The 14,387-nt window shown below is 41.3% G+C and overlaps 1 protein-coding gene and 1 pseudogene across 1 annotated transcript; both read right to left on the minus strand.

Annotated features, from left to right (window-relative positions):
* Positions 1 to 8,751: 8,751 nt before the first annotated feature.
* LOC145239284 (uncharacterized) lies at positions 8,752 to 9,299 on the minus strand. The gene is made up of 2 exons (XM_080102589.1): positions 9,239 to 9,299; positions 8,752 to 9,125 (listed from the first exon to the last, which is right to left on the minus strand). Exons 1-2 carry the CDS (start codon positions 9,255 to 9,257, stop codon positions 8,752 to 8,754), a joined length of 393 nt encoding a protein of 130 aa, XP_079958715.1. The 5' UTR covers positions 9,258 to 9,299.
* A 3,262-nt stretch (positions 9,300 to 12,561) lies between these two features.
* LOC145239273 (uncharacterized) lies at positions 12,562 to 13,506 on the minus strand (annotated as a pseudogene).
* Between the last annotated feature and the right edge of the window lie 881 nt (positions 13,507 to 14,387).

Below are 14,387 nucleotides of genomic sequence, written 5' to 3' on the forward strand. Positions count from 1 at the left end.
GGTGGACAACTTGACACAAACCATTTATTAGGTTGTTATTTGACACAAAACGAATGGGTCCCCATGCACATATGTGAAATTAGTAGAAACAACTTGTTGCATTCCAAGAACTTCACATGCATTTTTTTGCGAATTTGCGCATATTTTTTGTTTTAACAAATTGCTGTATAAGGTACCTGCAGCTAACAAGGCCCATTAAAAAATTATTGCGTATAACTGAAAAACCATTTAACCGTTCCAGGCCAAATTCGGCATGATTGTTGCAGAGGTTGATATTAAACATTCATTCGATTTTGAGGACGTTTGCAAGATTTGTTTTTGTAGGATAACAGTTTTTAAAAAATTAGAAATTGGGCCTTAATACAAACCTATGCTGTTAATAAAGCCCAACATTTTCATGTTTTTAAAAATAGTCTAGAAACCAATCAGACTCATTTATACTTTGCTTCGGTCAAATAAAAGTTCAAACAAGCAACGTTATTAACTCATATTACACATATACTGTTAACTAAGACATATAACTGTTAATCTGAAGGTACTAAAAATAGAATAAACGACCCCTTGACATTTGATAACCAAAAATACTAAATGAAAGATTACTTCCACAAACATCTTATTCGGACTTTTTATCTCCCTAAGAAAGCAAAAAAGCAAATTTTGTCAGTCGCCTTTAGTATAAAATACACTTGAGAAAATGACAAAAAATTGTTGGGCCTTATTGCAAGCAATGGCTGACAAACAAAACCGTAATAAAATTAATTTGAAGTAATTATTTTTTCCAGATCGGATAATGTTCCAATTAAACTAAAATTACCCCATTACTAATATATTTTAAAAAGTTTTCATTTCGACAACACAACCTTTTCCTTTTTGCTACCTATTTTAACAAAAAGTTGAAAATAAACACTTCTTAATTTGGATTGGTCATGATAACAATTACATACAACTTGCAGGTCAAAAACTTTGTAAATCATTTTAAGTACATATATATTTTAAAATGACATTAAAACGGAAGCATTTTTTCTGACACATAAAAAAATATGAACAGTGGGCCTTATTACCTTCCGGGCCTATATACCTTCAGGTACCTTAGTTGATCACCTGCCGGCTGCAGACATCAGTACAAACGTATGGTACATCTACTGTTACACTTTTAGCTATTTTTGCAGCAGTAGAATAGATATCTTCCACATCTCGAGGTGATACATCGGTCTTGGTAGCAGTGAGACAACCTGTACGCTGCATGTTCCTGGACATTCAACACTGGTTGCCCTGGTCTCTTGATCAATTTCAATAACAATTAGGTCGATTTTCTCTTAAGCATGTTACTTCTTCTAAATTTATCTTATAGTACTTTTTGCATTGCAAAAAATAAGTACCGGCTGCTTGGCTTTTCATTTATTAGTACAAACTTGGAAAAAAGCTAGAACGTCCTATGCTATAACAAGCAAAAACTAATGAAAATGGTCACGTGGCAACGGAGCATCCAAGCGTGACCAATCTGCAGAGATTGATCAGAAAGAAGGGGCCCGCAATTCCTTGTTTGTCTATTTTTTTGCAAAACTAAAACTGTGTTCCACAGAATATAGTTGTTAAATATCCTATTGCTTCAAAAAATATATATATTTGCTAAACAAGACAAGCTATGATTGATTTCACGCTTGAGTGAACAATCAGTTACTTCTCTAGTATTAGTGCTCTATGGTCATACCGATGGTCTGTTTGTGAGACAGAAGATTGTGACAGCAACAAAACCGAAGGGCAACAAATTTTGTGTGTGACTTGCCGAAGGTGGTTCCGGCAATTTTTGAAGAAAAAATATCTTGACTTCTCCAAATTGTTCCTACTCTTTTTTTTGCTTCATCCAACCATTTTCTGGTATTTTCTGAAGTAATTTTGGCAGGTATTGGCAGTTTATTTATAATGCAGTTGCAGTTTATGATCACATATACGCCACAATCGAATGAATTTGATTGCATTGGGACATCGGTGCATTGTGGCGAATTTTTAGCACTTTCACTTTTTGTAATAATGAACTGTTCAACTTCTTGATTTTCACACACCTACGTGCACTTATAATCGTTTTGTTGAAGCGTTGCCTATTGGGTATCCTGGCACAATTGGTTTGTTTTTCCAATCATATTTTCACTATATCATATTTCCAAGGCATATATCTTGTTTTACCTCACACTGTATAGGCCTATATACAGGGTTGCCATCGACTTAAAACCAAAAATAAGGACAATCGAAAAATGAAATTTTCATACGAAACAAAACAAACCTTTGGACAAATATTTTGCAGTTATACGAGCCATGACATTTCATATGCAATATTTTGGCAGAAACAAATCTGTCGCTTCTTGTTCGTAGACAGCTAAGGTCTAGGTTTACTTTTACTTGTATAATAGGGATTTGACCAGTAATTGTTGAAAATAAGACAAAAGAAGGACTCAAGTCAAAAATAAGGACATTTATTAGAAATAAGGACAATAAACTTTTCTAAGACACAGCCCTTCAAAGTAAGGACAAATCTTAGAAAAAAGGACGGTATGGCAACCCTGCCTATATATCTTGTTTTACTACACACCATTCACCTATTTGTTTTGTATTGTAATAGTTGTCTTTTCTCCGTTTGTATGATCGCCCTTTTCCCGCCACTAATTTACGCTTGATTGAGGTATCGTTACCCGGATGTGCCTTTGATCGTCACGTGATCGTTTCTTCCACGTACGTGGCCGCGTCGCACGTGCGAGTAAAATAATGAAGGTCAGTCTTCCTCTGGGCGCCGTGCGAGTTACACCTGTTGGTTTCTGTTCTGTGTTGTACTGGGGTTTACTGATTATTGAGCGCAGCGTATATTGAAGTTGGTAATATGTGTTGTTTTACGCCAGTGTATTTTATCGCTTTTACTTAAACAAGGCGCCCATTAGTGAAACCAGTTTGTGGTCTTTCTTTGGTGTATAGTGGTGAGCCGTTATTGCAGGGTTCGGGCCGTTTCCGAATTAGGGAGGCAGTTCTGGTTTTAAGGTATAGAATTAGGCTTAAGGGATTGATTGGAATTTAACATCGCCACTTAAAAGATCTTTCAGCCGAATTCCCGAAGCCACCGAAATAATTCCGCAACAACTTGGCGAGCACGCCAGGACCCTGTCACCACTACCGCTGGTTTTACTAACGTTTTAATGCAACCTGCGCCTTTACGGCCTGGGGAGGATCTATAGGTCAATATTTTAATATGCTGGAATCTTATTGTACGAGCGTCGATGCTTTAGAAGAAATGAAACGGCATCTGTTTTTAGCAAGCATTGGCAATGATCTAAAACGGGCAATACAAGAGAAGGACTTAAATCTCTTTACAATTCCGTTTAAGAACTTAAAAGAACGCGAATATCTGTGATCTTGTAAGGTCCCTTGTATGGATAGGCCTACTGAAGTTTTTTACTTTGTCCAATCGGGACGACCGGGTTTGGGTCTTCCTTGTTGTCGTTGATTGTACCAGTCTTCCATCCGCTTCCGTTGCGTCGCGAGACTCTCTCTCACTACCTCTTCTGCAAGCTGTAGACCATCACGGAGTTGATCAATCTCCACTCCATATGAATATGCGGGGTCACGCGCCAAAGACCCCTTAAAGTCTGTCGGCAATCGCAATGGTCGTCCGGTTAGGACAGTATGCGGAACTTCTCCCGTTGCATCGTGGGCACTCGGGTGGTAGGCGGCCACCACTCCTGCTGGTAATGCTTCGTCCCACCGCCGGTTATCTTGCTGTATATAATTTCGGATCATAGTGATAATTGTCTTATTGTTACGTTCAGGGGCGGCTCGTGCTAGGGTGCTGCGGAGCTGCAGCACCCCCTAGATATTTTTACTTAATGGTCCTACCACAACAATACAGATAGCTTTCATTATACTTATTTTTTTATTCTTAAGTATAATTTTTGTAAGTATAATTTCCGCCTTAATCGGCATTTTTTTCGTTTTTTTGAAAAAAATATGCCAATAATATGTTATCTATGGTGGAACTGCAGCTCCAGTTTCATGACGAATCGTGACGTTTCATGACGTTTTGCACTTGTGCGCATGCGCACTTGGAAAAGCTACATGCTGGGCGAAATAGGCGACAGGGTGCTGCGGCTCGCGCAGCTCCACCAATCACGTATAGCGTGTGAAGCGTAGGGTTGCCATACGTCAGGATTTTCCCTGACATGTCAGGGAATTTAGTGTTTAAATCTGCGTCAGGGAGAAATGTTAAAATGTACTTAAAAGTCAGGAATTTAAGAAAACAAATATAGATACTATGAAATTAATGTACCAACGGAGAAAGTTTCTAGTAGCTACAACCGTATCTACTATAGTCTATAGCAGGGGTTCCCAACCTTTTTACGATCCCGTACCACTTGGACGCTCTGCACTGCAACGCGTACCACCGTGCTCTATGGCAGTATGGTCGGCAACCGCCGGTCCGCGGCCCGGTACCGGTCCGCGAGGAGTTCGTTACCGGGCCGTATAATTTTTCAGGTTAAATGCTATAAAACGTTTTGCCCATGTATCCCGACCAAGATAAACTAATTTAAGCGTTTTTATAGCTATATATTTGTAGTTTTTTGAAGACCGGTCCGCGATAAAAATTTTAGTTTCAAAACCGGTCCGCAGTGCAAAAAGGTTGCCGACCCCTGCTCTATGGTACCACTTCTTGCAGAACAACTAATTTGTTCGAAACATATTTCATTCAACGCTAGCTTAAGCTCCAAAACAGTAGATGATATCTATCAATGAGCAATCATTTGACATAATTAACGCCCACTGTGCCACAGCGTTGTTCGGCTTTTTATAGCAAGTAGCAACTATGCTTTTTGTTAAGAATTGACATGACCTGTATTTTGAAGATCGTAATGATACGAAACAACAGGAATAGTTACGTAACAATGACAATAGGCCTGGGGAATGTTTTTTTTGCAAACAAAACCAGATAAACAAAATATAGAGTTGCAAATCGAGGTTTTTGTGAACAAAACAGAAGCTACTCGCGTACCACCTGAAAACTCTTCGCGTACCACTAGTGGTCTATAGCAGTGTTTCCCAACCTATGGGTCGTCTGACAATTCTGTTGGGTCGCCTGTTTTTGTGGCAATAAAAGCATCTACTCCTTGCTTCGCTTCGTAGGGTTATTTTATTATTTCCCAAGGCTATAAATTGTTGCCCAATAATAATTTCATGACAATTTGGCGTGGTAGTGGTTAATTCTGATTGTGACGTTATAATGTTTGTGTGAGATCACTGTTAAGCGTTGCCTGGCTGATAAAATGCTTTGAGCCAGCTCAAAGTTGGTTAAAAATAAACGAATATTATTCGTTTGATTTTTCAAATTGGCGCAGAAATTTTCGAAAAGCTTCCCTGATTTACAAACAAAAATCAACCAAAAACAGTAAGTAAGAATGTATGTTTATGGGTCGGAAGAATCCACAAAACCAAATTTTGGGAAGTATTTGGGTCGCGACAAAAAAAGGTTGGGAACCACTGGTCTATAGTATAGATAGACTCTATATACCATGAAACGTAGAGATAAACTGGCGGCGCGCAGGTTAACAAACAAGGTTACTGTTTCGTTTTGCAGTGTGTGTGCGCGCGTAACAATACCTGTTTGTTACTATTTGTCTGACAATATGCGTTAAATACGCAAATATAAATCCGCGTCTCAAGAAAACACACCATTCAATGTTCTGTTGGAATGTGGGAAGTTTCATTTACTTAAACTGTGTACCTAATATGCAAGGAACCAACTAACAACAAAAAGTCGAATGTCGTGAGACATAAAAAACGTTTTTACATTGGCATTTTATTTCAAATTTAAAAAGGTCTTTGTTACTCCCGTTGTTTTTTGTTTTTTGTTTTGTTCTGTGCGAAATTGGTCCGAATGGTTATAGAGTGGTAAAGGTTGGTGACCCATGATATATGTGCGTATTGTTTCAAGGATAGTAAGAGTAGTGAGCTAAGCCTAATAAACTTTAACCAAACAGAAGCCTACGCAGAAAGTAATTGACCAGGATCGGTATATCGTATCTAACGTTTTCTCGTGTCGCCGTCCGTGTGACTTCCAAATATTCTAAATTTATTCCGGAATAGAAGTGTGTGGATCGCAAAAAAGGTTAACGCAGCGGTTCTCAAACTGGGGTCCGCGGTCCATTATTGGGGCATTTTGCGGGAACCGCGGAAAGGTGGAAATAATTCTATATTCTTATTTGGCGTCAGTTTGTGACACTGAATCAGTTTAAATTAAAGTGAAAGTGATAATCGTCCGTCTCCATTGCTAAACAATAGGCTTTATTGCATAACAACCCACGAAAATGCGATTGTTCGCGCACAATTGTAATGTTTTTGTCTTGCCTGTGATGTCAGATTTGGATCATTGTTATGCGCAATTTGGCATAACTAGCTAAAATCCTGCAATCAACTTTAATTTTTCTAAAATACACATTCAGGCTTACGTACGGCGAGCTCTCGAAATAATGGCAAAGGGGCCGTTTAGAAAAAATAACGAAAAAGTTTGAGAAAAACTGGGTTACAACCAAGCGAGATAAATTTTGTCAGGGATTTTGTATCATAAAATATGGCAACCCTAGTGAAGCGGCCTGTAGTTGTGTTGTCTGTTCCGGGTTTACTGTGCGCCAAAGCCAAACCTGTGTACTGTATTTTTAAGTTCGACAGTGAGTACAGTTACATGATTATTTTTGACGGTTAGTCGTGATTTTTTAAGATGACTGTAAGTGGGCTTCAGTTTTTGCAGTTATCATTGACTTAAAAAGTGTATAAAAGTGTATACCTTGAAAACGAACAAAAAGGTCATCTAACACCTTGAAAAGTCACGATTAACCGTTATAATAAAAACCTGAATAAAAAGTTTAAGAAAAAATGGGATAAAACATCTGCTATTCCAAATATGTCATGCAGGAATAAACAACAACAAGAAACACTCAGTTTTAGTTTTGAATGCTAACAAAGATTTGTGACTGTGGAGTTAAATGCCTTACTGAAATTCAGGCAATATTAAATGCAGAACAAACCATTGCAGAAGCAACAGGAATTTTGAAACACCTTAGTGATGACAATTTCAAGTTTTGGTTTCTTAAAACACCATGTGGACAGCATTTGCAACCAAGTGCAATCTTGTGTATTGATATAATGGACCTGAACTGTTTGTCTAGTACAGGGGTTCCCAACCTTTTTCGATCTCGTACCACTTGGACGCTTTGTACTGCCACGCGTACCACTTCTTGCAGAACAACTTATTTAATCGAATCATATTTTATTAAGAATAATAATATTGGCCTACTAAAATAACACTAAAGCACGACGACTAAATTTATTGATATTTTTGTTTACTGTCCACCAATTGGCCGAGCAATCATTTGCCGTAATCAACGACCACTGTCCCACAGCAAATGGCAAATGGCAGCGTCAGACGTATCCGTATCCAGTATAAACGGCATGTTAAAGTCGGGGTATCGAAGAATTGGTGCAGTCGTCAAGTGTTGTTTTAGTTGAGAGAAGGCATTCTGACATTGGTCATCCCACTGAAATCTTCTTCCCTTTTCCGTCAACCGGTGAAGAGGACCCGCGATCTGTGCATAACCGCAAATAAATTTACGATAGTAGGAAGTAAGACCTAGAAACTGCCGGATTTCTTTGACGTTGCGGGGGGTCCGAAACCGAAACGGTCCCCCAAATTTCTCCAGCGGTTTCCCAAAATTTGCCAGTAGCCTAATAAATAATTCGTTTAAGCAAATATGGCTATTTTTTGGTATTTAAATGAAACACTGCGGTCTCTTAAAACTACTTAGCGGAAACCAAACCTTAAAAAAACCCTGGTCGCATCGTATGCCCTCAATACGTGGCCCAAAAAGTCTACTTCGTGCTTAAATAGAGTGCACTTGCTAGGTTTTAAAGTTAGACCAGCCGATTTGATTCTTGTTAGTGGTACGGAATTATTTAGGTAACCTCGAAATTTAGAGAAAGTTGTTTGGGTGCGAGATCTTTAACGCTAAACCTTCCCAATTATCCCGATTGTATTCTAACACTCGAGGCTACCTCCCTAATTCGTAAAACGGTCCAAGACCCTGCACTAACGGCTTATCGCTAAAACCAATTGTTACAACGGTGACTTCGCTACTGGCCAAAAATAATATATATTGTAATTAATAAAACCTTTGAAAGGTACTGTTCGACCACGTTACGTCACAGCAATAACCACGTTGCACTATAGCAAAACACATTAACAGCACAACAGCACCAAAACAATCGCGCACACTTCACCGGTGCCAGGAGAGAACTGCCTCACCAAACACGAGGAAAAACGACGCCACATGCCTCTAGGAATGTGGCCAATCATAACGCGCCACGGGAAATCACTAAAGCGGGGATGCGTTCGAAATGTTACCGGTGTAAAAGTACAAATAAAGATATTAAAGTGAAAAGGGGTGAAAATGGAACACAAGAAAACAAAAGTGAAAACACAAGAAGTGAAAGGAACAACGTGAAAATAAATATGGCTAAGCAAAACAAACAAACATTATGAAACAAAACAACTAATATATTAATAAGTAAATAAAGTTACAGTGAAAAGCAAGTGCAATAACTAAATATTGAATAGGAGTATATCAAACTAAGTGAACACAGTGAATAAAATAAACTAAGTGTACACCGGTTCACGTTACACTCCCCCGCCTGCATTAGTCCTACTCCCGGAGGACGCTTTCTTTAACTCTGGTAGAATTCCGTCTGTTTACGCATTCTCTTTGGTCTAGTTTCCAACACGTCCCTCATAATCTGTACGTCCGCGGACAAACCAGACCCGTTGTCGCGTAAGGGTCGTTTGGAGCCGCGTTTTCCTGAATCGTCTTCGGTGCTCGGAACCATCACCTGGACAACAACAGTTGGTAACGGCTTGTCGGATCCACGTGCTTGTTCACGCGAAGCTACATCTTCTTCATGGCGCTTCCCAACAATTTCCTCTCCATCGTTGTTCTCATCAAAATTGGCCGATGTTTTCTTCAAGCGATTGAAGTGCACCACTTGGGTTTTGCCGGTTTGATCAACGATTTGTAGTTGACAGGTCCTTGCTTCTCTACTATCTGAAAAGGACCTTTATGGGGAAGGTGGAACTTTCGACATTCGTCCGGCGCCACAACCGGGTTTTCCAACAAGACTGAATCGTTAACATTAAGGGTGTCACCGCTTTGCTTACTGTTATATTGCTTCTCCATTTGCTTGCGCTGACACTGGAGGGTCTCGCGTGCCACTTCCCTGGCAAGTGCCAGCCGATCTCGGAGTCCTTCCAGATGGACCAATGGCGACTGCTGGTCGTGCGGCGAGAGCGCATGTATCAGGTCAGCGGGCAGACGCAAAGGAGATCCTGTCTGATTTCTTCAAAGCTACAGCCGAGAACGACGCGAAAATCCACATTACACACTTCTGATACACCTTTCGCCTGCCGCACGGGATACGGAAAGTCCGGGTCACTTTCGGACTTAAGTCTGCTTAGAGCGTCTGCGTTGCCATGTTTTACTCCCGGCCTATGAACCAATTCGAAGTTGTATTCGGCTAGGTGCTCGACCCAACGCGCGCATTGGCCGTAGAGCTCTCTTGATTTCCATAGCCATCGCAGTAAGAAGCGTGATCTGTGCGCAGCACAAAACTGTCACCCAGTAAATAACAGCGGTATAGTTTCGTAGCAAAGATCACAGCCAACAATTCCTTGCGAGTGGTCGAGTAATGTCGTTCAGCTTTACTCAGGCTCCTACTACCATACGCGATCACATGCTCCTTGCCTTCGATCTCTTGGCTTAGAACGCAACCTATTGCATAGTCCCGGGCATATTTTTCGACAAATTGCGGTAATAGGATGTCAATCCCACGAATTGTCGAACATGCTTAACAGTGGTTGGAATGGGCCAATTTGCAACAGCACGAACTTTTTCGTGGTTGCACAGAATTTGGAAACGACACCCGCCTTGGAAACGACATGTCCGAGAAAATTAACCTCGCTCTTCAAAAGGAAACATTTTGATGGCTTCAAAGTTAGCCCTGCGGACCATATCTAGGCGGGCTAGATGTTCGTCAAATGTGCGCGCATATATTATTACATCATCCAGATACGCAAGAACTCCGCTCCATTCAACCCCATTAAGGACGGTGCGCATTAACCTGTGAAAGCTGGCGGCTGCATTGCCTAAACCCATAGGCATTACATTAAATTCGAATAGACCCATGTGGCTAGCGAATGCCGTCTTTTCGCGAGATGCTGGGTCCATAGGAATTTGCCAATAACCTGATTTAAGGTCGAGCGTGGAGAAATAAACGGAACCGGCCATCTCGTCCAAACTGTCGTCTATACGCGGGATGGGATAAATGTTCCTTTTGGTGACGGTGTTAAGGTCACGATAATCGATACAAAATCTTAAGTCACCTGACTTTTTCTTCACAAAGACAATTGAACTGGACCAGGGGGACGTTGACGGACGGACTAAACCTTGTTTGCGCATTTCGTCGATGATCTCTTCAACTTTGTGCTTGTGACGTTGCGGCATCCTCCTAGGAGCTTGGCGCACTGGTCGAGCCTCTCCTGTGTCAATAAAATGCTGCGTAATACTAGTTTTACCAAGGTCAGTTGCGGATGTAGAAAAGGCGCGCGTATGCGCTAACAGAACTTCAAGAACTTTGCGCCTTTGGTCTGCAGTCAATTCATCACTCATATTTACCCCGGAGACTATATTTCGCCAATGTTCATCAGCCTGGCCGTCCTCTGCTTTGTGTGTGACGCTGGAAACTTGCTTAGGTTCGGAAGTCTGCAAACAGTCGTTGCAACTACATTTAGCAACATTGGCACCTAATAATACACGAGATGCGGGGTTGTAACATTGCACGGGGCCATAAGCTGCCACCCGGTACAGGCATGCGACTTTAAACCCAACAGGCAACTCGACGTCGTCGTCACTTAAATTGGCAAGTCGTATAGGTACAGTTAGTCCGGCAGTAGTGGTTACAGCGGTGGCAGTAAAAACTCCAAATCGTGCAGTAAACTCTGGGTTCCGTTCAACCACGGCAGTAAATGAAGACAAAGACTAACCGTTGCGGTCGGGGGGAAACTCTCCCATCACTTGCACCTCCGTTGATGCAGGGACTCTGGTCAGTTCCGCTAGAACAGGGGTTCCCAACCTTTTCACGATCCCGTACCACCTGGACGCTCTGCACTGCCACGCGTACCACCATAGAGTACTAATGTGCTCTACAGCAGCGCTTCCCAACCGGTGGGCCGCGGCCCACTGGTGGTCCGCGACGTTGTTTTTGGTGGGCCGCGAAGGTTATTAAACTACTACCATACCAATATGGAGATTAAGAAAAGTTACACAGTTTGTGTGAACGTACTTTCAAATTTAACCATTTTTTTCAAAAATATGTTACTATAGTATACTCACTATGAAAGCCCCATGGCGCATAAGATTTCACGTTAAACTAAGCTTTATTACACAAACAAACTGCGATTGTTACATCACAACAGTACTTGTACTAGTTGTAAAATCTTGATGCTGGAACTCTCTTTGTTAGCTTTATTTGGTCTTCGCGTAGCTACGAAATGGATGTTTTTTTTCATTGTGGTTTTCTCGCAATATTATACGGTGGTCCGCCCAAAAAACAAAATTTTTAAGTGGGCCGCGAGCTGAAAAAGTTTGGGAAGCACTGATCTACAGTGCTCTGTGGTACCACTTCTTGCAGAACAACGAATTCGTTTGAAACATATTTCATTTAACGCTATCTTAAGCCCCAAAACAGTACAGATATATCTATTAAGAGTAATCATTTGACATAATTAACGCCCACTGTGCCGCAACGTTGTTCGGCTTTTCATAGCAAGTAGCAACTATGCTTTTTGTTAAGAATTGACATGACCTGTATTTTGAAAATCGTAATGATACGAAACAACAAGAATAGTTACGTAACAATGACAATAGGCCTGGAGACTGTTTTTTGTAAACAAAACCAGATAAACAAAATATAAAGTTGCAAATCCAGGTTTATGTGAACAAAACGGAAGCTACTCGCGTACCACCTGAAAACCCTTCGCGTACCACCGGTTGGGAACCCCTGCGCTAGAAAGACTTCCTTTTCTTCAGGAATAAAGGACTGGTTCAGCAACGGCACTCTTGCTTTCCCGGCAGTCATCAGTGCGGTCTCACAGCAAAGAGAGCAGTTATACCTTTTCAAAAAGTCTAGGCCTATGATGCACTCATGCGCGGAGTGGTTGCATATACATAGAATCGGTGGCTTACAGTTAGTCCACCAACTTTAATCTTTACATTAGCTATCCCAAGAGAATTCAACTGCGTGCCGTTTGCAGCGACCAGACCAAAATTAGTTGGACACGACTCTAGGTTCATATTACCAACGTTTGAAAGTTTTCGCCACAGGTGTTCGGATAACAAAGATACAGTTGCCCCTGTGTCTATATCAAAGCACATACCGGTACGTTTTCGGTCACAATCTCAATCAACCGAGGTAACACTTGCTTCGCTAAACGGTCGGAGAGTCGGGGAGTCGTTCGCTAGTCATCATCGCTTTTGTGGGAACCACTCTAGAGGTTGCCCTGGGCACAGAAGAATAATTACGGTTTTGTTTATCGACGGGTTGCGTAGGGACGCGTGGAAAGCGCGTCGTTTTTTTACCACCAAGACACTGGCGTTGAAGATGACCTGACTCTCCACAGTTGAAACATCTTCGCTGATTTAAGGGTCGGGAAGGGCGCACATCAGAACGGTGTTGAGCCAACGCCAGTGTCCGAACCTGTTGCTGTAGATTTTCGCACTGGGCTTGCAAACTCGCAACAGTGCTTGTTAAATGCTCTGTGTTTTTGTGTAAACCCTGCTTCAGCTCATTTAGGGTAGTAATTACAGTATTGTCAAAATCGCGTTTGTCATCTACGGACGTAGTGACTGTTGCGACAATGGCCGTGGATTGTTCGTTTAAAACCAACTCGGCAGCGGCCCAAAAGTCACGCTTATGGCTTAATCTATTCGAAATATTAGCGACAAGGTTTTGATCTAATAGTCCAGACAACAACACAGTGTACATTACTTCTCTCTTGATGTCTTCTTCCTTTTCCTCCGGGTACGCTTTGTCTCCCAGCTCCTTGATTGCACGCATAAATTCTCGAGGCGTTTCGCGAGGCATCTCCCGACGTGTAATCAATCGATGGCGCAGTTTATGCAATTAAGCGCCGCCGGTACTGTTCTTTAGAGCGTGCTCGACAATGACTGAGTAATCCAGGTTGTATACAGAACGGTCCTTGCCTTGTATTATCCAGCGGAGCTCGTCATCAATAGTAGACAAGAACATGTGCCTTTTTACCTCTTTAGTAGCCTTAATGCTGTCGGCGAACGATTCAAACACCCTCATAAAATCTTGCAAATCCGCTCCCGGCTCATACCGAGGCGGAGGCAATAAAAAGTTAAAAGCCATTTAAAATAATAAAAACAACAGTATGCTGTAAAAGCTCTTGTACAAACAGTTTGAAAAATGGAGTTCTCTCTATAGAAAAGTCACCGTTTCGCGATAGCAGGGTCCTGGCGTGCTCGCCAACTGTTACGGAATTATTTTGGTAACCTCGAAATTTAGAGAAAGTGGTTTGGGTGCGACATCTTTAACGCTAAACCTTCCCAACTATCCCGATTGTATTCTAACACTCGAGGCTACCTTCCTAATTCGTAAAACGGTCCAAGACCCTGCACTAACGGCTTATCGCTAAAACCAATTGTTACAACGGTGACTTCGCTACCGGCCAAAAATAATATGTATTGTAATTAATAAAACCTTTGAAAGGTACTGTTCGATCACGTTACGTCACAGCAATAACCACGTTGCACTATAGCAAAACACAATAACAGCACAACAGCACCAAAACAATCGCGCACACTTCACCGGTGCCAGGAGAGAACTGCCTCACCAAACACGAGGAAAAACGACGCCACATGCCTCTAGGAATGTGGCCAATCACAACGCGCCACGGGAAATCACTAAAGCGGGGATGCGTTCGAAATGTTACCGGTGTAAAAGTACAAATAAAGATATTAAAGTGAAAAGGGGTGAAAATGGAACACAAGAAAACAAAAGTGAAAAAACAAGAAGTGAAAGGAACAACGTGAAAATAAATATGGCTAAGCAGAACAAACAAACATTATGAAACAAAGCAACTAATATATTAATAAGTAAATAAAGTTACAGTGAAAAGCAAGTGCAATAACTAAATATTGAATAGGAGTATATCAAACTAAATGAACACGGTGAAACACACATATATCGATGGATAAATAGAGTTACCGTGAAAAGCAAGTGCAATATTG

The sequence above is a fragment of the Phallusia mammillata genome, chromosome 1 (genome assembly GCF_965637545.1).
Source record: "Phallusia mammillata chromosome 1, kaPhaMamm4.hap1.1, whole genome shotgun sequence".
NCBI classification, from domain to species: Eukaryota; Metazoa; Chordata; class Ascidiacea; order Phlebobranchia; family Ascidiidae; genus Phallusia; species Phallusia mammillata.